Here is a 23,971-nt window from a genome sequence, read left to right as displayed (position 1 = left end):
GAATGTGTCTTTTTATCTAAAATGCATCTCTGGGTTATTTGTGGGGCATAGGAATCCGTTCATTTCCCCCCCCCCCCAAATACAGTCTGGCCCCCCACATGGTCTGAGGGATGGTGGACTGGCCCACGGCTGAAAAAGGTTGCTGACCCCTGTTCTTCTCTGTCTCCCTTTTACGCCAGAGGAAATCCTGGTAGGGTTCATTTCCTCCAGACTTGACAGGAGTGGGGGAGAGTGTCTCTGCTTTAAGGCCAAAGTGGAAGCAGATCAGAGGCCTGGAGAGACTGAGGTGGGGAGAGAAGGCAGGCTGGCCTGGTCATGATTGTCAAAGGCAATACTTGGGACAGTTGTCCTGCTCCTGGTCTTAGCCTTCTTTGTGGAGTTTTTTTTTTTGGGGGGGGGGGCGTACAAGGAATGGGAAATGAGATCCAATCTCTTCCTTGTAACCAGATGGGCCTCCCATATTTATAGAAAAGGGCTTGGAAGCGGATACAGTCGTACCTTGAAAGTTGAACAGAATCCATTCCGGAAGTCCGTTTGACTTCCAAAACGTTCAGAAACCAAATCGCGGCTTCTGATTGGCTGCAGGAAGCTCCTGCAGCCACTTGGAAGCCCCTTCGGACCTCCGGGTTCCAAAAGAACATTCGCAAACAGGAACAATCACTTTCGGGTTTGTGGCGTTGGGGAACCAAAACGTCCGAGTTCCAGGACATTCGGGATCCAAGGTACAACTGTACAGTGGTATCTCGGGTTAAGTACTTAATTCGTTCCGGAGGTCCGTTCTTAACCTGAAACTGTTCTTAACCTGAAGCACCACTTTAGCTAATGGGGCCTCCCACTGCCACCGCGCCGCCAGAGCACGATTTCTGTTCTCATCCTGAAGCAAAGTTCTTAACCCGAGGTACTATTTCTGGGTTAGCGGAGTCTGTAACCTGAAACGTATGTAACCCGAGGTACCACTGTATTAGCAAATTGGCTAAGAGTATATTGGCTCTGTGCTGTTGCTAGGGTTGCCAGACCTCCAGGTCTGACCTGAACTCTTCAGGTTTCAAGTATATATAGTTCTCAGGAGCTGGCTGCAAATTAAAGCATAGACACTTGGAGGGAGGTGTGTGTGGCAGGTCTGCCTTCCTCCACTCCCCTCTCCCAATTTACCTGCATCTTCAGGGCCCACCTTGTGACATCACCAGGGGCTGCCCCTAGGTCTCAGGTTTGGGTCCTGAAATCATAGGGCAGTCCCTGATTTAGAAAAGCCGTCCCAGTTTCTGATTTGATCCTGGAATGTCCCACTTTTCCTTAGGATGTTACTATTTCCGTTAGAGAAATGTTGGAGGGTATGGGCATTATCTGGCCTCCAAGCCAACTGAAGGCAGCCCCGTATAGGAAAGTGTGTTTTTTTAATGTTTTATTATGTTTTTATATATGCTGGAAGCTGCCCAGAGTGGCTGGGGCAACCCAGTGAGATGTGTTGGGTAACAAATAGTAAAATTATCATTATGGAACGGGACGTCCCTATTTTCATCGGATAAAGGTTGGAGGGTATATCCGGGTCTCAGTGGCTCCTGGCCTGGCGGCCATAGTTGTTGCCCGGAACACATTCTTTAAGCATGGTCAAAAGGGCAGTTGTTGTGGCCAAATGGCAGGAGAGTGAAGCCAGGACACATGTCCCAGCCCAGTTGTCTACAACTCCCTTGAGCCCCACCCAGTTGCAGTCCAAAGCAGCAGTTCAGCGAAGGCTGTCCTAGCTGATCTAGTGGCCTTCCTGCAGCTTTCGTGCCTGCTGACCACATCAGGACCACGTGGCTCTGAATCTGGCCCACTGCAAACTTTTCAGCAGTAGCATTAAGGAGAGTCTTATGCAGAAATCTCTCATGTGCATGCTTTTGGGGTATGTGGTTTGGGGTTTTTTTTTTTTTTTGCATGTTTTGAGTTTGCTTTAATTAGTTATGTTCTGTTTTCTACCGTCACCACCCCACATGTTGCCTCCAAGGTTCTTCTCAGGAAAATGTGGACTTCCTAGCTTCCCCTTTCTCACCCAGTTGTCTAAGGCAGAAGCTGCAAGCGTTCTCTCCAGCATCTCCTCCCTGCATCCTTTTTCCTTCTGCAATGAGGAAGGGGGTTGTTTTATAAAAGCAGGTGATGGCTCTGTCTTCAGTTAACTAGTTTCACACACAGAGGAATGGTCACCTCTCTTCTGGCTTTGTATTTACAAGATCCTATTTTTGGCCACTTGATTGCACCAACAGAAAAGAGCAAATCCGGAAATAGAGTAAACCTCACAGGAATGTAGGAAAGGGCCTGGGACTCTGCCATATAACAAATCATAATATTGACCCATCTAGATCCCCTTGTTGGCTCTTCTGACTGACAGCACTGCTCAAGTATGGAAGCCTGAGTTTTTTTGTACCTTACAAAAAAATATCCTATCATTTAAATGCATTGCCTGCTTCTTGCCCCTCAGGCTCTTGGAGGCAGATGTAAACAAGAGCCCAGACTTTGGGAGGAGGGAGCAAAGAATCCTTGCTGCCACCATGGCCAAGACGCACTGCGCTTTCTCTTTCTCTCTCTCTCTCATTTGTAGAAGCCTCCTCTGGCAGCTACAACAGACGGGTCTCCGAAGGACACGCTCTGGAAAGGGTAGGTTCGCCAGGTTGCATATGGCTGTTATGAATCAAACATGACAGACGGTGCACAGGCAGTAAGCCTCTTCCACGGAGTCAGGTGCCTTCTTATCAGTTGGCCTTCGGAAGCAACAGTGGGGAATACGATATTTTAAGCACAAGGAAGCAAAAGTTATGGCTAAGTGCCTGGTGTGCAAGGAGTCAGACGAGCTGATTTCTAGCGTCAGAGCAATCCTCTTCCCTGTTAGGAAGTGCCAGTCTTCACTTGGCATTTAAATAAATAAAACCCAGATCACAAAAAAGACAGGTAAAACACACAAGGGGAAAATGACAATTAATATTATAGTGAATATTACGGTAGCCAGCACAAGTTGAGAAATACATCCTGACCCATCAACGCCCCCTGGTGAGTGTACCCAAACAGGAGCTGTCCTGTTGCGAACAGCTGGAGTTGGGTGGGCATTGCTGTGAAAGGCACAGAAGCTGGGAAACAGTTTCACCTGGATGTAAGGCAGTAATGTAAACACTCCTCTGCTTGATGCCTGGCGATGGCTCCCTTGCCTTGCCACCTGTGTGCTGCAACCTTGTACCGTTTTTTGTGTGAGGGATGATGAGTCTGGAAGGGGTGGGGATCCGAGCCCCCCAGGAGATAAAGGGCAGCTGTGTGCCTCTGTGCCCAGATGAGGAAGGGGCTCCCTAGCCCAGCCCTGTCGCCAGCCAGCCCGCCCGAGGCACACCTGCCCCACCTGTCAAGAGAGCAAACAGGTGACACGTAAGCTGCCGGCCGGGATGTGTGCGAAGCAGGTGGGGCCCCTCCGGCTGCTGTTCCTCCGCTAGCTGGGCTGGGGAGAATGTGCCTTGGGCGAGAGCACGCTGCTGCTGCTGTGGTGTTGCTGTCCGAAAGGTGAGTGGCTTTTCCTTTCTGGGGCGATGCCTGGGGTGCAGTCCAGGGGAGCAGCAGTCGGTGGGGGTGGGGACATGGCTTCAGGCAGGTTGGTGCTGAAAGTGATCATTTACCTGGTCAGTTGTTAGTCAACGCCTGGGGGGGAGGGAGGGGACTCTGAGGTGCTGCTGGGGATTCAAGCTCACTTTGAAAAGGTGGCTTTCCTGATCCTGACCTCTGCCTTCCAGCTGTGCTGTTTTTCAGTGCAGGAACTTCCATTTGTGTTATTTGGATGTAAGAATGAGCTGCAGAGAGCTCCCAAGCAGAGGTCTGGCCTTTCCCCCCAAAGCCAGCAGCTCTCCTTCAGCAAGCAGCAAGCCACACAGCTCCACCCTGAAAGACCCGGGGTGCCCTTGGGCAGGCTAGGAACTTGGAGTCACCCCCCGCATCATGCATGCCTTTTAAAACGAGACTGCCTGAACTCAAGCTGTCTGCCCCAACCCATCCAGTGTTCTCCAGATGTTTTGGATGATAGTTGCTGCAGCTGCAGGATCTGGTGTCCCAAATATCAGAAGAGCACCAGGTTAGGAAAGGCCTGCCTAAAGCCAGGGATTACCGTATTTAACGGGGTCTAACACACCATTGAAGGGACCCTGGTGGCGCTGTGGGTTAAACCACAGAGTCTAGGATTTGCCAATCAGAAGGTCGGTGGTTCGAATCCCTGCGACGGGGTGAGCTCCTGTTGCTCGGTCCCTGCTCCTGCCTACCTAACAGTTCTAAAGCACACAGTGCAAGTAGATAAATAGGTACCGCTCCGGCGGGAAGGTAAACGGCGTTTCCGTGCGCTGCTCTGGTTCGTCAGAAGCGGCTTAGTCATGCTGGCCACATGACCCGGAAGCTGTATGTCGGCTCCCTCGGTCAATAAAGCGAGATGAGCACTGCAACCCCAGAGTCGGTCATGACTGGACCTAATGGTCAGGGGTCCCTTTACCTTTAACACACCATTGAATCCAATGCGCGTCTCAATTTTCAGAACCTTGAAACCAAAAAAAGTACCGTAATTGCTGGCAAATGTAAATGTGCATTGAATCCTAATGCTCACCTTAATTTTTGCAATGTAATTTGGCCAAAAAAGCTGAGCATTAGATTTGAGTAAATACCGTATGTGCAACCAGCTTAACACTGGTGCAAATTGTGTACAGGTGCAGCAGCAGCAGCAGCAGCACATAGGCCAGACGCTGAGGGGTTAATTCTAGCCACTTTTAGTGAAATGTTCAGGTCAGGGAGAAGCAGCAGGCAGAGCAGAGTGCTGCTGACTATGGCTGGGACCGTTTGCCTTGCAGCTTCCCAAGAGCCATGTTTTGTCCCTTTCTGGAATCCCAGGTTTGGCCATCAGTGGAAATCTGCTTTATGTGGCCGCTGCACACAGAGCTGGTCCATGTGCTGGCACTGGTCCATTCTCAGGGCAGAACTTCTTGTGCACTGCTGCAAACCCTCCCCAATGGGAGGTTGGCTTGGCATGTGATGAGTCCAATAGCAGCCTCTGCTCCTGCACGGCTCCAGTTTGCACCATGCAGGCCTTGCAAATGGCCACTGTGTGCTCAGATGGTCCTGCGGGTCCTCCTTTAGTCTTATGTGATGCTGCTCTGAGGATTCTGCCTGGCCAAACCCTCCCTGAAGTGGAGGCTCTTCCAGGTCTTCTTGTGCCATCTGCACCTTGTTTATGTCCTCCTGAAGGTATAGATTGCTATACTAATAGGCATTCGGTGGAGTGTCTGATGACATTTGCAAAAATGCTGTAGATGGTCATCATGCTGACCAAAAATCGTGCCTGGGCTTTGCTGCTGTTCTTGTGGAAGGGCTCCTGGGCTGTTCAGCTTTAACCTAAATAGACTAAGGGTGGAGACCGCTTCTTAAATATTTGTGCAGGGAGGAGGAGGAGGAGGAGGATGAAGCTTAACCCTGCAGGACAACAGTAGTCTTGCTGCCTCTCTTATCTGTGCCAACCTTCCTTGGGAGAGATTTTCAGCTGGTTTCCTCTCAGGGATTGTCATGCCAAGGCATCAGTGAGCTGCTGTCTTTTCTTTTTTCCTAAATACAGTGGTGCCCCGCAAGACGAATGCCTCGCAAGACAAAAAACCCGCTAGACGAAAGGGTTTTCCATTTTTCGATGCGCTTCGCAAGACGAATTTCCCTATGGGCTTGCTTCGCAAGACGAAAACATCTTGCGAGTCTTGCAAATTTTTTCGCTCCCCCCCCTTTTTCTAAGCCGCTAAGCCGCTAATAGCCTTTTAGCCGCTAAGCCGCTAAGCCTTTAATAGCCGCTAAACCGCTAAACCGCTAATAGTGCTAATCCGCTAAGCCGCTAATAGGGTTGCTTCGCAAGACGAAAAAACCGCTAGACGAAGAGACTCGCAGAACGGATTATTTTCGTCTTGCGAGGCACCACTGTAGCATATCTAGCCCTCAGCCTGCCTTAACAGCCCCATCTTCCTGCACACCCCTTTCCATAGGTAGAACAGCTTGTTCAATAGTAGACTATTTTTGTATTTTCTCAACTGCCTTGAGCGCTGTGTTCTGAAGACAGGAAGGACAGGTAGGAATTTTAAAAATAAATCATGAAAACCCGTGCAGGTTGGAAGTACAGGTCAGCACAATATAGCTCTGTTACCATCAGCTGAAAACCTATAAAAAGCACCTTGGCATCATTTCCCCTGACTTTAAAGTTCCTTCTTCCCAAATCGGGCTGAAACACAGTCAATAAGCCTAGGCCAGGCAGCCTCATCTATGGTATAATGTGATGGGTGGAGGGAGAGAGAGAGAGAAAGTGGACCATATTAGGGATGTAAAAAGGTAAAGGGGACCCCTGACCATTAGGTCCAGTCGTGACCGACTCTGGGGTTGTGGTGCTCATCTCCCTTTATTGGCTGAGGGAGCCGGCGTACAGCTTCCAGGTCATGTGACCAGCATGACTAAGCCGCTTCTGAAACACCGTTTACCTTCCCACCGGAGCGGTACCTATTTATCTACTTGCACTTTGACGTGCTTTCGAACTGCTAGGTTGGCAGGAGGTTAGGGATGTACTGGCTCCCTAATACCCCTTTCCATGCAGAAGTCCATTAAATGGTGAGCACCAGTTGCTACTTCTTAATAACTTTTATCAAGTGACTTCATCAGACAACCTGTTTATTGAGCGTTCACCCTGACTTACCCTGCACAAAACACATGTGGGGGTTAGACTATATCCCGTCTTTACTGAGCGTTTATTCTGATTTGTATGTGGGGAGGTTATACAACAGGGAGTGTTCGTCCCAATTTGCTGTGTCTTCCCACCAATCCTTTGTTCATCCCATGCTTTATAGTGTGTTTGCCGCCCACTTTCCTAACACCCCAAAGCCAGGGTTTTATTTAATTAAAACAAAAAGTTTGTTGTGCTAGGATGACAGAGTGCTTTAATCCACTTTTATTCCCAAAAAACTAAATTCCCAGCATGCACTTGAATTCCTCCTGCAAAATACTGACAGTCTGGAGGCGAGCAAGGATAATACCAAGCTTAATTACACCTTTTGTACCAAGAGTATGCAAAGCTTGTTCTCATGCCAACACTTTATCTGGGGTTTTTAAAAAACCAAATGTTACCTGGTGTGTGTGTGTGTGTGTGTGTGTGTGTGTGTGTGTGTGTGTGTGTGTTGGGGGTTAGGGGCTGGGGGTGGTTGACACTCAGGCCACCTGCACCAGGCATCTCCTGTCATGTGTACTTGAGTCCTGTGATGGAGTAATTTTTCCATGCCCATTCAGAAAACATTTTGACTGAAGGAGGAATCTGAATCAGAGTCTGGATTTTGGCTTCTGCAGCCACGATGTTTTCCTTATATGTGTTTGGAGTGGGGTGGACAGATGGACACCTGTGTCATGTACAGTATGAAGACTTTCCTGGTTCTGTGCATGTATGTAAATCTATTGCAAGTTACATCTTCCTAACATGTTCTGCAAAGGAATCTTGTGTGCACAGTCTTCTTCACACACAGAGCACTATGCACTGTTCTTTTCGGGGGAAATGTCCCATGTGCTTAGATTGGGCTCCATGGAGCAGATGCTGTGAGCTCTGGACAGTTGATAGCTGGGATTTCAGACAACGCAATATATAGTTACTGGAAAATGAACGGAAATGAAAGCTGCTCCCTTCCTCTTCCTCCCCTCCCCTCTGTCTTACCCCAAAGGCTGTCCTCAGAGTTCTCACGATGTCTGATGGGGACTACGATTATCTAATCAAATTCTTAGCCCTGGGCGATTCTGGTGTGGGGAAGACCAGTTTCCTTTATCAGTACACAGATGGCAAATTCAATTCAAAATTCATAACAACTGTTGGCATCGACTTCCGGGAAAAGAGGGTGGTAAGTTCTCACCATTTTCTACCTCTCCATTTGGGGGGGGAAGACTCACTTTCAGCTACCTTTCAGAAAACTGTGATCAGAACTCAGACCTGACCCAGTTTTCCCTGAACCTGGCAGGGCGTGTGGATTCCTGGTACTTCTTGGACATAAACAGGTGAGAAGCAGAGAAGAAGAAGGGATGAGGTCTGCAGGTCTGCACTTTGGTGGTGGCTAATATTTATGGGGGAGTCATCCATTAGCTCACCCCAAGTGCAGTTTCAACTGACTTTGCAAAACGTGCTTTTTATTTTTCACAGCCACTTGCAAAATGCGACAGCCTTGATTTTGCCTTTAGTGACCTTTTTAGCAGTTTGGCCAAATGGGCCTGGGGGCCATTTCCGAAGAGCGCCCTCTCCACAGGCCTCTTTCAGTGGTGCTCTTCTACAACCACCTCCTTCTGTCCTTGCAGGCCTGGTGGCAGACAGCATGGTCTAGTGAACCAAAACAAGTTTCCCTTTTAGTTTCAAGGAATGAGAACAATCTGGGGAAGGGGCCATTTCCATCCCCATTTCTGAGACCGGACTCCAGTCCAGTCCACATAGATTTCCTGCTGCCACCACCATCTGCCTCTCTCCAGCTTCTACCCACCCACCTGTGCAGTTCTGTCGGTTATAGAAGCAGCAGTCTCTAGGAAAGGGCCTGGGGCTTTTGTTTGCAAGGAAGACGGTGGCTTTGGTCAGCTCATTCTGTAGCAGAACAACCCATGAGATTCCCTGTAACTCCCACAAGAAGTGGTGGACTCTCCTTCCGTGGAGGTTTTTCAGCAGAGGTTGGATGGTCCCCTGTCATGGATGATCTAGCTGAGAGTCCTGCATTGCAGGGGGTTAGACTAGATGACCCTCAAGGTACCTTGTAGCTCTATAATTCTATGATTCAGTGGTTTCACCACATTGCTTCATGCAAACAATCTGGCCCTAATAACTTCAAACTCCTCTGTAATTTCAAAGCCACTTGTTCCTGCCCAGCCGTGGGCCTCAAAGGGCTTATCCACTCTTCCTCTTGTCCTGCTACTCCCCTCCCTCCCGGAAAAACGTTCTTTAGCTCTCAGTTGGAGCAAATGGCAATTCAGGTTTTCTCTGGATGGACGTTTGCTTCAATTTAGAGAGAGAGTCAGTTTTCCCTGGGAAAGGAGCAGGGCAAGGGGAAAACTGCTCGGACCCTTGCTTCCTAGGCATGGGACAAGCGCAAGTCTGGATGAGCCCAAAGTCAGCTGGGCCCTCCTGCTGTTCTGACCTTCTGATTGTCTCAGCCATTCCCCAACCCACCTGGGAGCAATGAGATTGCATCATCCTACTAAGCTGGGCAGCACAAACTGCATTAAAATAAAAGAGAGCTGCTGGGAATGAGAAAATTAGGCATGCAGAAATCTGTTTGTTTTTCTTGAAGCCTCGTCTGCTGTCATTGTTAGAACAAGCTTCCTAGAAGTCCCTTTCCAGGCTGCTGCTGCTGCCCTTTGACTTCTTTTCTGTCCCCAACAGAAGCAGAAGTAGCTATCTCCTTTCCACGTACCTCTTCCTGCTGCAGCCTCTGCCTGCCTGGTTTTCCATATATTAATATCCCGTCCCTGCCTATAATGAGATCAGTTTGACACTGTCCGGGAGCCTCCCTTTCCTGCTTGCTGCTAGCAATCAATGCCAGCCTGCCAGGAGAAAAGGTGCAGCTAAATTACCAGTGTCTTTCTTATCTGATTGTACTTTTTGCAGTTACACTGAAATCTAAGCAATCAAAATCAGGTTCCACACGTTTTGGATTTATTTACTACCCAGCCACCATTTGCAGTTACCACTGATGGCTCCATTTGTGTGCCCGAAAACATGGGGCGGCATGTGTGTGTGGAGTGGGGCACCTCTAATGTCTACTGCTTAAATGTTTTGTGATTAAGCAACCTATGAATCTTTCTAAATACAGAGATATTGCACTGGGCATTGGAGCAGGAGGAAGAAGCTGTGTCAGGTCTCCTGGATGCTACTTCTGCCGGCTCCACAGTGCCTGACATTAGAAAGCAGGCCCCTCTTTGGAAATGGGGTTGAAGGGGTCTCCCTGCTTTCACTTGGCTTTGGGGCAGGGGCTTGCCTGTTCCAAAGCCCAGTGTGATTGGAGGAGCTCCTCCTCTGCTCTCCTTCCCAGGGTTTGGGGTATGGATTCATGGGTTCTCGAATAGCAGCAAGCAGAAACTCTATACAGACGGCAAGCGGATTTGCAGAGGCCTGAGTAACAACATTTCCTAACGAAAACTTCCAGCCGTTTCTGAACGATCATCATTCAGAAATATGCACTGGAAGTGTTTTCAGTCGTGAGTTCTTCCAAAGGCTTCTGCTGCTCCACACCAGGATTGAAATCCTCTGAAAACATCCTGGAAACTGACCAAGCCCACGAGGAGGCCAACTGGGCTTATTTGGGTTTGGCAGCTTGAGTTTTGGACCCTGCAGAAACCCTCACAACAACAGCAGCAGCAGCTCCTGGGGAACAATATTAAAATATTGTATTCATTGTATTTCCTCTCCTAAATTAAATCCAATTACTGACAGCAGATAAAGCAGACCATAGGTGCAAGCAGCCCAGGAGCAGAGCCACAAAAGCCAGTTCGATACCTGACTCTAAGCCCACAGCCCAGGCTTCCCAAAGACTGAAGGTGTGGGGGGCTTCTTTGTGGAGGGAGATCCCCAGAGACGCTAGTTGGAGGTACTCGTCCAATGTCATGCCTTTTTTAAACAGGTGTACCGATCAAATGGGCCGGATGGCATTAGTGGTCGAGGACAAAGAATACATCTCCAACTGTGGGACACAGCAGGGCAAGAAAGGTAAGGGATACAAAGAAGAAATAGAGCCAGACTGAAAATGTAAGAATTTCAGAAAATCATTCTAGTTGAGCATCCTTTTCTTGCAGTGGCCAATAGCTCTCTCTGACTTTGGGTCCCCCCCTGCATCAACTGGGAAGGCTGTAGCCTCTGTCCCTGCAGATGAGATGTGCCCCCCTGAGCACAAGTAGCTCCTGACCACCTCCATTCATTTTTCTAATCACATTCATTTCATTCATTTTCCTAATCTCCCTTTAAAGTCATCCATGTTTGTGGCCCTCACTGCATCCTATGTATATGTTTCATTGCTGACATTTTTATTGTTGCTTTGAGATGTTTCTTAGGAAGTGAATCTTAAATGAAATGAAATAAATAAATAAAACAAATCAACTTGTAGGAGCAAATTCCAGAATTTAATCATGAGCTGCTTCCTTTTCTCTGCCCTGGATCTCCCATCAGTCAACAGAAACAAATGATTCTGAGGTCTAATATTATGAAGGGGAAGAAAAACATCTGCCTCTATTCCTTTCTCCACATTATCCATCATTTTAAACACCTCTAAGCTCGCCCCCCCCCCAGTAAGTTGTCCTTTATCCTAACTTGACCTCTGTGGCAGCTTTTCTTCTGTTGCTGACAATTGGCCAAAAGGCCTTTGCTAAGAGGTGTTTTGAGACACTAAAGCCCCTCCCCAAGAGTCCCTCTGTTCCTTTCAGATTACTTCAGACTTGGACCATAGTAATTATATCAAGAATTCTGGCTCCTTTGAAGTCAGTGGTAAAATGCTTCAGACTAATAACTTCCCTTATTGCAGGTCCTTGTTTATTCTTGGCTAAAAGAATATCTTTGCTTTTCGTCCTTGCAGGTTTCGTAGTTTGACGACCGCCTTCTTCCGAGATGCAATGGGCTTCCTTCTCCTCTTTGATTTGACCAACGAGCAAAGTTTCCTCAACATCAGAAACTGGATGAGTAAGAGGCTGTCTTCCCGCACTCCCCATTGGGCGGCTGCCTTTTCCCAGTATGACCCCTGTGGGTGTGGGGCTGTAGAGAGAGATGGGCCCATAATTCACCCTGGCCCTGCAGCCAGTGGGGAACACCCCAAAAGTCAGCATGGAACCAGTCTGGATCCATTATTTTGTGCCATTAACAAAATGTGGGCCTGTAGGGATTTCTTCTTCTTCAACAGCCCTATAGGAAGCAATGAGCCACTGAGGCACAAGTGGGCACACGTCCAGGAGGAAGAATAATGCCCCCCGGTTGGTAGTGTCTGCTCCCAACCCTGATCACCTTCCCCACAGTTGTCCCCTTAGCGTGCAAGGTTGAATCCAAAGCAGCAGTCTTTTGGTTTTCTGTGGGGGTGTATTTTCAAACACTGTTCTTAACGTGAACCATCCGTGAAGGTGGCAAAAGATGAAAAGTCCTGGTAAACAAAGCCTTTTCTTTCTGCTGCCCAAGCAAAGCTTGGAGGCAGATGCTGTCTTGGCTGGGGACATGCCACAGCTGTCCTCCGTGGCATTTAATTTCATTGTACACAGGTTGTACATTGACAATAAAGGTATTATTATTAACTGGGTTCCTGTGGTGGGCAGGGCAGGTTTTTTTGTAAGAGGCATGTCATGCCCCAGCCTCAGATTTCTGTCTGGGGTCTGTCTGTCCCCACCTGCACAGGAACCTCCAGAGGCATTTTTCTGACTTTCTCAGCTGAACAGCTTTCACTCCTCCACCCTGGCGAAGGGTGAAGAGGCCCTCGCCCTCGCTGCCTCCCGGCTGCCCTCTGAATCGCTTCCCTTTGCATTGTTGGGTCCTGTGGGTGCAGCAGCAGCACCCAATGCATTTGCTTGGGGTCCTGGAGAGGAGGGTGGTCACTGCATCCATGGACTCATGTCCCCCTCTACTAGCACCAAGCCTGGCCCAGATTCACAAGGGTGACAGGCTGAATTCTTGCATGGGAGCAACAGGACACCTTCGGGTGCCCATGGAGGGGACTGGGTGTGTGACAGTCACAGGTAGGGAGAATTCACCGTAATGTAAGAATGGAGGGATCTGTGCAGGAAGGCCATAGAGTGCTCTGCTTTCGCCACTTCTCTGGCTGTTGTAGCAAGTGAGCCTGGCATTTCCCTTTTCCTGTTACTGTTAGGCCAGTTGCAAACCCACGCCTATTGTGAAAACCCCGATGTGGTCCTGTGCGGAAACAAAAGCGACCTGGAAGAGCAGCGGGTGGTGAAAGAAGAGGACGCAAAGGAACTTGCAGAGAAGCATGGGCAAGTCACATCCTCCCCGTTATTCTTGCGGTTTGGGCAGAGCGGTGGCTGCCTCCAGGGGAGGCTGGAGGGAGCTCCTCTAAGGAGCTGCTTAACAGAAAAACTGGTGACCTGGTACTCCTCAGGGAGATGGAAATAATCCTTCAGAGCCCAGGATCCTTCCTCAGTCCCTTTGCCCCCACCCTCCACTGCCTTTTTTTCTTTTCAGGGCATCTGCACAGGTATTCCTGTATCTTTGTGTGCACACCTTAAAAAACAACAACTCCCAGGAAGTGCGCAAGAGCAAACTTTACCCACCTTAGTTTTCATGTTTCATTTGGGGAAATGGAATCTTGTTGGGGGCGGTGGTGTCACGATCTATTTCCATGTGTTGTTTTAATTTTTTAATACGGAGGTCTTGTGCAAGAGTGATATTTGCCTGACTGAGCCTTGCACAAGAGTGATAAAGAAGCTATTGTTTTATTTTAATTTTAAATATTGTGGCAGCCCTTGATGCTCCAGGAGGGTGAGTGTTGGTGGGGGAACCCCCGAAGACATTAGGAGAAAATTCTTCCTGGTGCCAGTGAGTCCCACCCCATTGACTGGGGATTCATTGCAGGCGAAAGGAAGGATGGTTTCGTGAGGAAGACCCTCCCCTCCACCTCCAGTGTTCATCCTGAACACCAGTTGCTGGGGGGATGACAGCAGTGGGAGACCCGGGTGAAAGAAAGCCTAGTTTCACCCCTGCCTTGGGGCACTGAGCAGAACTGGGAGCAAGCTGGCTCCTCCTTCCCGTGGAGGGGTAGGTCTGGGTGGGAGGCCAGTGGACTCTGCCAGTCTTGTTGGCAATTGTGCAGGGAATGCGGTGCCAGACGCTCCTGCTCTCCACTCCCAAGTAAGGGAGGTGAACCCAAAGGTCAGACTCTGGCCTGCATGAATGGACTGTTTGGCATAGAAATTGCAGCCAAGTGAAAAAGTAGCAAGGAAGTGGCCTGCAAAAACAGCCACCTCTTGAGCACCACCAGCTGGAGAATATGAGGACCTGCTTTTGCCCAGTCCTCCTGCAGAAGACGGTCATCCTCCTGCCCTTTGAAAAGCCCTGTTTATTCAGCAGCGTTTGTCCTGATTTACTTGCTCAAAACTTACATGGAGGTTAGATTATTGCACATTTATTCTGATCTGCTTGTGTTTATATGCCCTCCCATTGTTCACCCCCCACTTTTCATCCCCTCGCTTTCTGAGGTCAGATTCTTTTTTAAAGTGGAGTTGTTGTGCTAGGGCAACAGGGAGCTCTAATTCACTTATAGCCGGGCAAAGCTAAAGTTCTGGTATCCTTCCTGCGAAAGAGTGACTGTCCAGAATCAGCCCTTGTGAGTGCTTCCGATAAAAATTGTGTTCTGAGAAGCCAAGCAGGCCTTAATTCTCCTTTCCTTCCTGAGAGCCGCCATTATCTCAGAATGGCACAGCTCCGCAGAGTAAACCTTTCTGATGCCTTCTTTCCAGGATCCCTTATTTTGAAACGAGTGCTGCCAATGGGGCCAACGTGAGCAAGGCCATTGAGACGCTTCTGGACCTCATCATGAAGCGAATGGAACGGTGTGTGGACAAGTCCTGGATCCCAGAAGGGGTAGTGCAGCCTAATGGGCACAGCTCCACAGAGCAGCTCAGTGAGGAAAAAGAGAAAAGCAAGTGTAGCTGCTGATCGCTAGAGATGTGACTGCGACATTTTAAATTAAGCTATGATGATATTATGGCTGAAGCTTAATATGAATAATTTTTGGACCACCTTCTCTATACGTAGATGTAGATGTGTGATGATCAGCTCTGCTAAGCACCAGTTTACTATCAAACAACACCAACTTGTGCTTTGCAGCCATTTCCCTTTATTAGTTACTAGCTAGGCTGGCCTAAGTTTTCAGGATTTAGACTGGCTGCTTAACAGCAAGTGCTGTTTCCTCTAAGGACCTAAATTCCCTTGTTGCAACAACAGAAATGGGCGGGTGGGCTGAATTGGCCAGAGGAAGCAAGTAATTTGTTCTTAGTTGCTGGAAATGTTCTGTATTTTAATGCGTTAAAAATAGATAAATAAATCCTTTGTTATCAATAATAGGGAACCGGCATCTCATCTCCACCTCCGGATGTTGCTAGGCCAACAGTTCCCATCATCCCTGACTCTGCTGTTGAGGCTGATGGGCGCTGCAGTCCAGCAACATCTGAAGGACAACTGCTCCCCTATCTGTGGTTTTTAGAGACATCAAGCTGGCCCTTGGACCAAACCCTGCCACCTTTCAGAGTTAGTATTGCTAGAATCCAGATGTGCTATCCTGCCTAAGTAGGTGGAGCAAGAGTATGTTGCATGTATACGGATGCAGAAGTGTCATATGTAAATTTTCTTGTTTTGACAGGAATAGAGGGCAAGCTAATGCTTTGTGCTAAATTTCTTTGTTTGGAAAAAGTCTCCTTCACAATCGGACCGAAAATATTATTACTGACTCTTCTGGCGAGGCCTTACTCTGTTAAACTCTTGGCTTATACACCTGCCGTCTCTGTTTTCTTTGCTCCGGTAGAATCCAGACTCATTTGCTGTGATTCTGCAGCTTGCCTGCTTTCGCTGATGCGTGTAATCAAATGGTCTAGATCAGTTTATTTATTCTCGGGCAGAATCAGTACTTTGAACGGGGCTTAAAGCCTCCTGGGAGCACCTCCTGCATGTGCTTGAAGGGGATGAGAACAACACCAGAAGAGGGGAGGGGGCTTTGCTGTCTGCTTGTGCAAAGTGGGGGTGCAGAGTTACTAACTTTGTCTTACCATGCCGTGCCACTGAACAATCTTCTGAGCACCTACATTTTTCCAACACCTTTTAAAACATCTCGCTCAAAAGTCTTAACAAAGTCTTATTCAGTCTCTGCACACTTAAGTCCCTGCCTCTATTCCATTGCCGGACTTGAAGCTAGCAGCCCTTAGCCATGTTTGGGTGTGTGTGTGTGTGTCAGATGGTCCCAACGCATACAAGCAAAGCATTCCACAGCATCTTCCCTGATGCACCAGCCCTGCCCACCCACCAAACTGCCTAACTGGTTGGTTGTAAAACCTGAGCATTAAATGTGACTTGCTGTTCACCACTGAGGCCCAGATGCTTGGAGATAATAAACAAAATAAGAAACCCTTACGTGTTTGTGCAACGTGCTCTGCTGGGCTGTCACCCTGATGTTGACAAAATAGCACCCAAAAATCTATTTATGTGAACACCCTGGATATTTTGTTGACCACGTGCTGCAGGTCAAAACCTGCCCTGCCAAATACAGTTTTAATAAGAAAATCTGAATGTATTAAAAGGATACAGTAGTAGCAGTTGGGTAAACTGTGAACATGCTTACATCCAGAAATGCATTCCAGGGGATTAAGGGGAGCTGTTAAGTGTTCTGAGAAATTTGCTGTGCTGTTTTAAAACCCACCTCATGCTCAGGCCTCAAGATGGGACATTCAAGTTTGTGTTGGGGCCTGGGGTGGGGGTATGAAAATATTGGCTCAAATGTCTGTCAATGCCTGAGAAGCACAATTGACTGGAGGCTTTTTGCTCATTAGAAGTGCCTTTGAAAGGACCCAGGACTAGCAAAAGAGCCAGTATTTTTTTAAACAAAGGAGAAATACAACTTCACTTTGTGGAGGAATGTCCTGGAACTCTGCCACCTGTACACTAAGGCTAAAATCACGCAGCGGAAACGGCAGGGATGCATTTTTCTGAAACCAGAGGTGTGTTTTAGATTTGATACAAAAGGCTGAAACAGCCATATTTTTTGACCCGCATGCTGTATTTATCGAACTGTATAAATGGAAAATTTATAACTGCCATATACTGCCATGAAGAGGTATCTCTATTAAAAATGAATTATAGCCGTGGCCTGCATCTTTGACTTATTTGTAGCCGGGATAAGAAATCTGTGCAGAATGATTCAGAAGTTGCACAGGAGACGTTTACGCATCGCTGCTCATAAATGTGCAGCACCGAAGAGTCAGCAATGATAACGGGAGTTCTCCGGTGCCCGTTTCTGCACCTCAAGATCCTCCATCATTAGAGAAGACCCTGAAATAACTGGAGAGAAAGAAGGGGAAGGCAATTAAGAGCCAAGTCCCTTCGGGACCATGCCTACTGCTCCTCACCCGGGGCTCTCCCCATAGCTGTCAACCGTCCCTTATTTGGCGGGAAACTCCCTTATCCCAGCACCGTGTCCCGCTGCTGTCCCTTACTGATGATGTCCCTTAAATTTCCTGGGTTTCATGCTCGCCCGGCTCGGGAGGGAAGCAGTGGCTCAGAGTCCTCTGCCGCGTGTGAGAGCTGCCGCGTCTCCGTCTCTCCCTTTCCCCCCTCAGGGGCGCTTTGTGAGGAGATGGGTGGTGGCGGGCGGGCAGGCAGCCCCTCTCTTGCGAGACTTTCGCTGCGCTGCCAGGGGAAGCCGGAGGTGGCGGCAGCTGAGAAGGCGGCCTGAGGGAGGAGGAAGAGGAAGGGATGGGGTGGGACGCAGAAGAGCGACGCTTCGGCGGTTGCTTCATGCCGGGCTCACGGGCGGCGTGGGTGAGAGTGTCTCTCCCTCCCTCTCTGGCGGAGAAGGGCCGATGGAACCCCTCGAGCCAGGACGTGCTGCTTAGCATACCCTCCAGCCAGTGCAGCATAATGTAGTGATTTCCCCCTCTGCACCCCTTTCATAACTCTATTTTTATAAATCACTTGTCCATCCATAGTTCAAATTTTTACTACAAGTTTTCTGTCAATCCTACCAATGTATGTAACTCTTTCCAATAGCTTTTCAACTAAATTATAAACTTTCCCCATTCTTTATTAAAGAGGTCCTCTTCCTGGTTTCTAATTCTGCCTGTAAGCTTTGCCATCTCGATGCAGTTCATCAGTTTTGTCTGCCGCTCTTCTTTGGTGGGAGTTGTAGACCCTTAGGATCATCTAGTCCAACCCCCTACAAAACACAGTCAGTCGCAGCCTGGCTCCATCAGTGCGGGATTTCTGTATAAACTAAGCCAAAATCCCTTATTCTGGCTGCTGATCCCTTATTTTCAAATCTGTAAGTTGACAGCTAAGGCTTTCCCACCCATTCACCTTCTTTCACCACCACCACCCTTTCCACGCCACAGTTCAGTGATAGAAGAGCTGCTTTGCGTGCAGAAGGTTCATTGCCCAGCCTCTCTCCAGGGAGGGCTGGGAAGGTCCTGTCGGCCTGGCAGCAGCGGCTCCCCAGCGCCTTCTCAGGCGGGGGCTTCTCCTCTCCCAGCCCAACCCGGAGAGGCCACCCGACACCTTCTGCAGGCCAAGCAGCTGCTCTGCCCACTGAGCTGAGGCGGCCCTGCAGGGGGAGAGGCAGGGCAGGCAGACACGGCCACAGGATGGGGTATCTTCCTGTCCCACCCAGCCCCACGGCTTGGAGGCTCTCTCCCTTTTCCAGCCCCCCAAGGACCACCAGGTGGTGCCTCGACCGCCTTCCTTCCCCTCCCGCACGGAGGGGGCGCTGCAGGCGCCTCCGCAAAGGCAACGCCGAAGCCGGCGGGCCCTTTGGCGCGCATGCGTGCTCGTTCCGCTCCCGGCGCAACGGCAGAAGGCGCTGTGGCAGGGAGACGCTCTAGCCGCGTGCTCCGGAAATTGCGTCAGCGGAACTTCCGGTCCGGGGAAGGCGACTCTCCCTTTTCCCCCTTTCCCTTCCACGCCAAGAGCTGCGATGCGTGTGGAGAAGTGCTACTTCTGCTCCGGCCCCGTCTACCCGGGCCACGGGGTCCAGTTCGTCCGCAACGACTGCAAGGTGAGTGAGGGCGCCTCTGAGAATGGGCAGAGTGCCGCTTCTCCTCAGGCAGGCAACGTGGCGGGGAGGGCGGGTCGGTCTGTGGAGACGTCATACCCATCCTTAGGGCTCCTCCATAGCGGCCTGCCTCTCGAGGGCTCGCATGATACGTGTCCCCCCTTTATTGGGCATTCAGACGTGGCTGTGTGGCCGCTGCGGTTGCATCCCGATTGGCTCGCGGGATGTTCACGCATCTGCCCAGGAACCATCCCTTCACCCGCCGCACTTTTCATTTCGCTTCCCCATCTGCTAAAAGTCTGTTGTTGCTTAAAAGTGGGTTGCTGTGTTTCTCAGACTTGGGTCCCCAGTTGTTGTTGCTCTATAACTTCCTGAAAGCTAGGAATGATGGGAGTTGCAGTCCAAGAACAACTGGGGACCCAAGCTTGGGAGAAACTGCTGGGGCGGCAGGGGTCTCTAACACACCTTAGTTGTGCCAGCCGAAGGTTTTGCTCTGCACTTGGCTTTCTCCTGTAACGTAGTGAGAGGCCAGAAGCAGCTTTGGGAACTCCTGCCCTTCAGGGTAAACACCGTTTCCTAGGCTGCTTGGATTGTGGCAGGATCTGAACATCACAATAAATGTTGATAAAGAGATTATTGAGGGAAACCCAGATTGTTCCTCGTTGGGTGGGTGGGGAGCATTTTTGGCTGCAAAAGTGTGGCTCAGTTGACTGATAACCAGCTTGGGTCTGTGTGCCTGCGGTCCCTCACTGGAGTAGATGCCACTTTATTATCCGTCTCTCGAATGGGGCAGCTCCAGATTGACCCCTTCTTGTCTCCCCTTGGGGAGCAGGCATTGGGTTCTCTCTACCCAAAGGGCCCCTTCGTGGTCCAGGCACAGCTTTTTGACCTGGGAAGCATTTTCTATTTGCTCTCTCTTCCTGCAGGTGTTTCGGTTTTGCAAGTCAAAATGCCACAAAAACTTCAAGAAGAAGCGGAATCCAAGGAAGGTCAGATGGACCAAAGCCTTCCGCAAAGCATCTGGGAAAGAATTGACAGTGGTGAGTGTGCGAGTCAGGGGTGCTGTTGGGCACATCACTGTGCCCCAACCCCATTCAAGCAAGTGGGATTCTAGGAGTGCTGTAAAATTATTATTTAAAGGTTTTGAGGCACGGAAGTGTCACTGAGCTTGCACTGCTGGCCTGCAGCTGTGGAGCAGCTGCTGAAATGACAGAGTAACTTGAACAAACAAAGTCAAGTCTGCTGCCCAAAAATGTATTGATATTCACTGGCGTAAGAGATTTGAGGGGACTATTAGAAGCTTTTATTCATAATGTTCCACATTCAGAGGCAGGTTGTCTCTTTGGATATCAGCTTCTATGGAGCATCAGTTATACCTTCATGTCCTATTTGTGGACATCTCTGGCATTGTGGGTAATGGAATGCTGGACTAGTTGGATGCACTTGGTCTGATCCTCCTTTTTGGTGAACTCAGCTTTGGTCCACTTGCCCATGTTTTATCTTCCAAAGTGATGTTACTGCAGAGCATTCTCCATGCTCCACATCACATCACATCACAGTCACAACACCCACCCACTATGGATGTACTTAAGTTGGTGATTGGACCTTTTTGTGTTGGCATTTTTGCTGCTTTTTCTGTGAAAGGGACTTGTTGTTGATTATGGTCTTAGAGATGAGTGGTGATACATGCAGTGATACATGCAGGAGGTAAGTCATTTTCTTGCCTTTGGCTTGCAGCTCTGAGCAGCTGTGAGTTCTGTGCTGGACTTGCAAATGTTATGCTGGACTTGCCTCTTTTGAAAAATGTTTCAAAAGGAAGACAGGTGTTTGGGGCACCAGCTTGAAACCTAGTTGTCTGACACTAATTCTTCTGCTTTTAACTATGTAGGATAATTCATTTGAGTTTGAGAAACGGAGAAATGAACCCGTGAAATACCAGCGAGAGCTTTGGAATAAGACAGGTATGTTCAATTCCTATATGCGGTGGGGCAGGATTTCAAAAAACACAAGTAATGTTAGCAACTTGTTGTTTTAAATCAGCATAACTTAGCAGTTCACAGCGTGTGAAATTTAAAAGTGTCTGTGAAATTTGTGTCAGCATTTTCTAATGGTGTAAATGGAATCATGGGATGGGAGTTGAGCTAATTATCAAGTATAGCTATTACTACTACTACTACTACTACTACTACTAGACTTTATATACCACCCTATACCTGCAGGTCTCAGGGAGGTTCACAGGATAAAATCAGAATATAAAACCACAAAGTACATAATCAAAGTAAATACAACAATAACCCAATAATAGCAATAACCCCAAATATGCAATTACTGAACATCTGATGAACATGTGCAGAAGGCCATAGCACGTGATATAAACATTTCATTTGTTGAAAGTCCTATGTTGCTCAATTGTAATAAAGCCCTGTAAAATGAGTCAGCATTATCCCTCTTGGCAGGTGGAACGGGAACCTGTCCAAGACCAACTAGTGAGGTCATGGCTCAAATGCAGTTAATTTTAATATTACAATGTCTTTCTTTTTCAGTGGATGCAATGAAGAGAGTAGAAGAGATCAAGAGAAGGCGGCAGGCCAAATTCATCATGAACAGGTGAGTGGCAGTAATCCCTTTTCCCTTTGAGGCAGCAGCTGAGGGTGGAGGGCTTTGACCCAACTGCATGTTGTAAAATCACGAACGTTTTGCAGTTGGGATGAGTGGAGCTATTTAACACCATTGGCAAAATTTACAGTTTGCCCTGAAGTCCCCCCCCCCCCCCCAATTGGTTCTCTTGGGGTCCATTGAGATGCCGGAGAAATTTGGAAATAACAATTTGCTTCTCATGATGTTTCTGGGGGCAAAATCAATGAACAAGATCCACCAGTTGAAAGTGGGAAAAGCGGTTGGCCTTGTTGTTGTTGTTTAGTCATTTAGTCATGTCCGACTCTTCGTGACCCCATGGACCAGAGCACGCCAGGCACTCCTGTCTTGGTTGACCTTACAAGGTCAAAATTGTCGGAATTACCCAATATGACCACGTGCTTTGCTGTGAGAGGTGTTTTTTGTTTGTTTTTTTAAAATGGCTAATAACTGGACTTTCGTGAGTGATATCTCAGTTATTTTTGACAGGCATGAAATGTGTGCTCCAATTTATTAAAATCTGCTTGTACTCTTACTTTCATTGATTTTGCAATAAGAGTGTTCCTGTTCATCTCTCCTCTCCCACCCACCCCAGATTAAAGAAGGGGAAGGAGCTTCAGAAAGCACAAGACATCAAGGAGGTCAAGCAGAACATCCACCTTCTCCGGGCTCCCCATGCAGGTGAGGCTGGCTGATCAGGAAGTCAAGAGTATTGTTCCTAAGCAGCCTTTTGTAATGTGAAATGGGTATCTTAAAAGCAGTTGGCCAGTCTTGATGTGAGCTGCATGGTGACTTGTGCCCTTTGGCTCCATTCTCCCAGCTCTCAAAGCTAAGCCAGATCAGAAGCCAGAGGGGCTTCCCTGAGAATTCCACAGGGGGGTTTCTTCATTAAAATTATTTGTATGCTGCCTTTGGGGGCCTCGTCTGCCCAAAGTAAATACAGTGGTACCTCGGGTTACAAATGCTTCGGGTTACAAACACTTTGGGTTACAAACTCCGCTAACCCAGGATGAGAACGGAAATCGCGCACCGGCGGCAGCGGGAGGCCCCATTAGCGAAAGCACGCCTCAGGTTAAGAACGGTTTCGGGTTAAGAATGGACCTCCGGAACTAATTAAAATCACTATACTATACTATACTATACTATACTATACTATACTATACTATACTATACTATAAAATCACGGTACTATAAAATCACAAAAAATGCAAAAAATCCATAAATAATCCTGACAAATGCAGCAAAATTTAATTATATTAAAAAGGCCAGTTAAAGATGGATTAGACTTAATTAAGAAAAGGTGGGTTTTTAAAGCTATTTAAAAATGTTCAGTGTTGAGGCCACAGCAAAACCTCTTGAGGGAGAGGGAGTTCTGCAGTCTGATGTTTTCCAGAGGACTATGGAATTGAAAATTTGCATTTTTAATTTCTTTTCAAGGCAAATCCAAAGAGCTGGAAGAGAAGATGGTTCAGCAGTTACAGGACACCATGGAGGTGGAAGGTGCCTCCTAGAGAGCATCTCTGTTGGAGCCTATTTGTTTATTTCTGTGTCTGTAAAGCGTGAGAAGCAACCCTGTTTTTTCTCTCTTCTGCTTTGGCCGCGCTGAGTGTAGCTGCCAGAGAAGAAGACGGGAAGCCCATTGAAATTGACTCTCTGTGCCAAAACTGGGATGGAGGGAGTAAAATGGCTGACTTGAAGAGAATGGTTTCTTACTAGATTTTTATGCAACTCTGTTAATTCAAATCCAGTGAGATGAATGGGGCATCAAATAAAGCATTGGGCAGGAGAGACATGTGTGCCTGGAATTGAACTACTTGTTGCAACCAGCTTGTCAGTCAAGGCATAAATGGCTTGTGAAGTGATGCTTGGCAGGTAGCCCCTTAGGACTTATAAAATCCAGCATGCAGTCTTATTCTGCTTAAAGAAGCAATATTGGCACATCTATATCCTGCATGGAGCTGCCATGTACTAGCATATTTCCACAGGCTAGAGGGGGTGGGTGATAGGCTGTGATCGACTGGTGGATTTCTGGGTGATTTGCAGTACATCAACAAAGGTTTTCAACTGTTTAATGCTAGCAACACGTAACAGTTGCTATTGGGCTGCTGAAACCAAAGACTTGAAGGGAGGAGGATTTGTGCGTGAAAAGGCTGAGAGCTCAGGGATGGAAGCACATTCACAGACAGATCTATGATCCTGTAAATCTTGGATCTGTTTCTCATGCTTGCACTCCTCGCTGAGAGACATTGAGGGAAGAGAAAGGTCAGGCTACCCTCATAGTTCAGGCCCGGGTAAAGGGGTGTGTGTGATGGAGATGGCACTGGACTGTCCCTCCTTTGGATTTGACCTTGGAATGGCACCACTGTCTAGGATCTGCTGGAAGACAATGGTGGGGGGGGTTCCTTTCTATTTCCTGGCGGGTGGACTTCTCTTCTATTTATTGACAAGTGACAGCCATTGTCTGAGCCACCCAAAGGTGATTGTGTGTGTATGAGTGCTTAGGTGGTTGGTGAATCCAATATTATGGTGTAGATTGTGGTTTAGGGCACCACAAATGTGCACTCTGAAAG

The 23,971-nt window shown here is 48.3% G+C and overlaps 2 protein-coding genes across 6 annotated transcripts in view; both read left to right on the top strand.

Moving 5' to 3' along the window:
- The window catches only part of RAB27A (RAB27A, member RAS oncogene family), a 20,827-nt gene extending 3,958 nt beyond the window's left edge, over nucleotides 1–16,869 (top strand). For 2 of the 5 annotated variants that reach the window (XM_080980575.1, XM_080980574.1), the window contains 6 exons: nucleotides 2,579–2,634; nucleotides 7,722–7,895; nucleotides 10,650–10,735; nucleotides 11,595–11,698; nucleotides 12,867–12,990; nucleotides 14,473–16,869. In XM_080980575.1, coding sequence (XP_080836701.1) covers nucleotides 7,743–7,895; nucleotides 10,650–10,735; nucleotides 11,595–11,698; nucleotides 12,867–12,990; nucleotides 14,473–14,671 — 666 coding nt within the window. In that variant the 5' untranslated portion in view covers nucleotides 2,579–2,634; nucleotides 7,722–7,742 and the 3' untranslated portion in view covers nucleotides 14,672–16,869. Of the gene's footprint in view, nucleotides 1–2,578; nucleotides 2,635–3,460; nucleotides 3,523–7,721; nucleotides 7,896–10,649; nucleotides 10,736–11,594; nucleotides 11,699–12,866; nucleotides 12,991–14,472 lie in introns of those variants that run through there. The other 3 variants (XM_080980576.1, XM_080980577.1, XM_080980578.1) reach the window with 2 other exon arrangements.
- A 1,743-nt stretch (nucleotides 16,870–18,612) lies between these two features.
- Nucleotides 18,613–23,193, top strand: RSL24D1 (ribosomal L24 domain containing 1). Its single transcript, XM_080980601.1, has 6 exons — nucleotides 18,613–18,770; nucleotides 19,694–19,807; nucleotides 20,656–20,728; nucleotides 21,311–21,374; nucleotides 21,997–22,082; nucleotides 22,839–23,193. Exons 1-6 carry the CDS (start codon nucleotides 18,690–18,692, stop codon nucleotides 22,910–22,912), a joined length of 492 nt encoding a protein of 163 aa, XP_080836727.1. The 5' UTR covers nucleotides 18,613–18,689; the 3' UTR covers nucleotides 22,913–23,193.
- The last annotated feature ends 778 nt before the right edge of the window (nucleotides 23,194–23,971 follow it).

Source organism: Podarcis pityusensis (assembly GCF_964106645.2).
Source record: "Podarcis pityusensis genome assembly, chromosome: 14".
In the NCBI taxonomy this organism is placed as follows: Eukaryota; Metazoa; Chordata; class Lepidosauria; order Squamata; family Lacertidae; genus Podarcis; species Podarcis pityusensis.
This window is presented reverse-complemented; position numbering and strand designations above follow the sequence as displayed.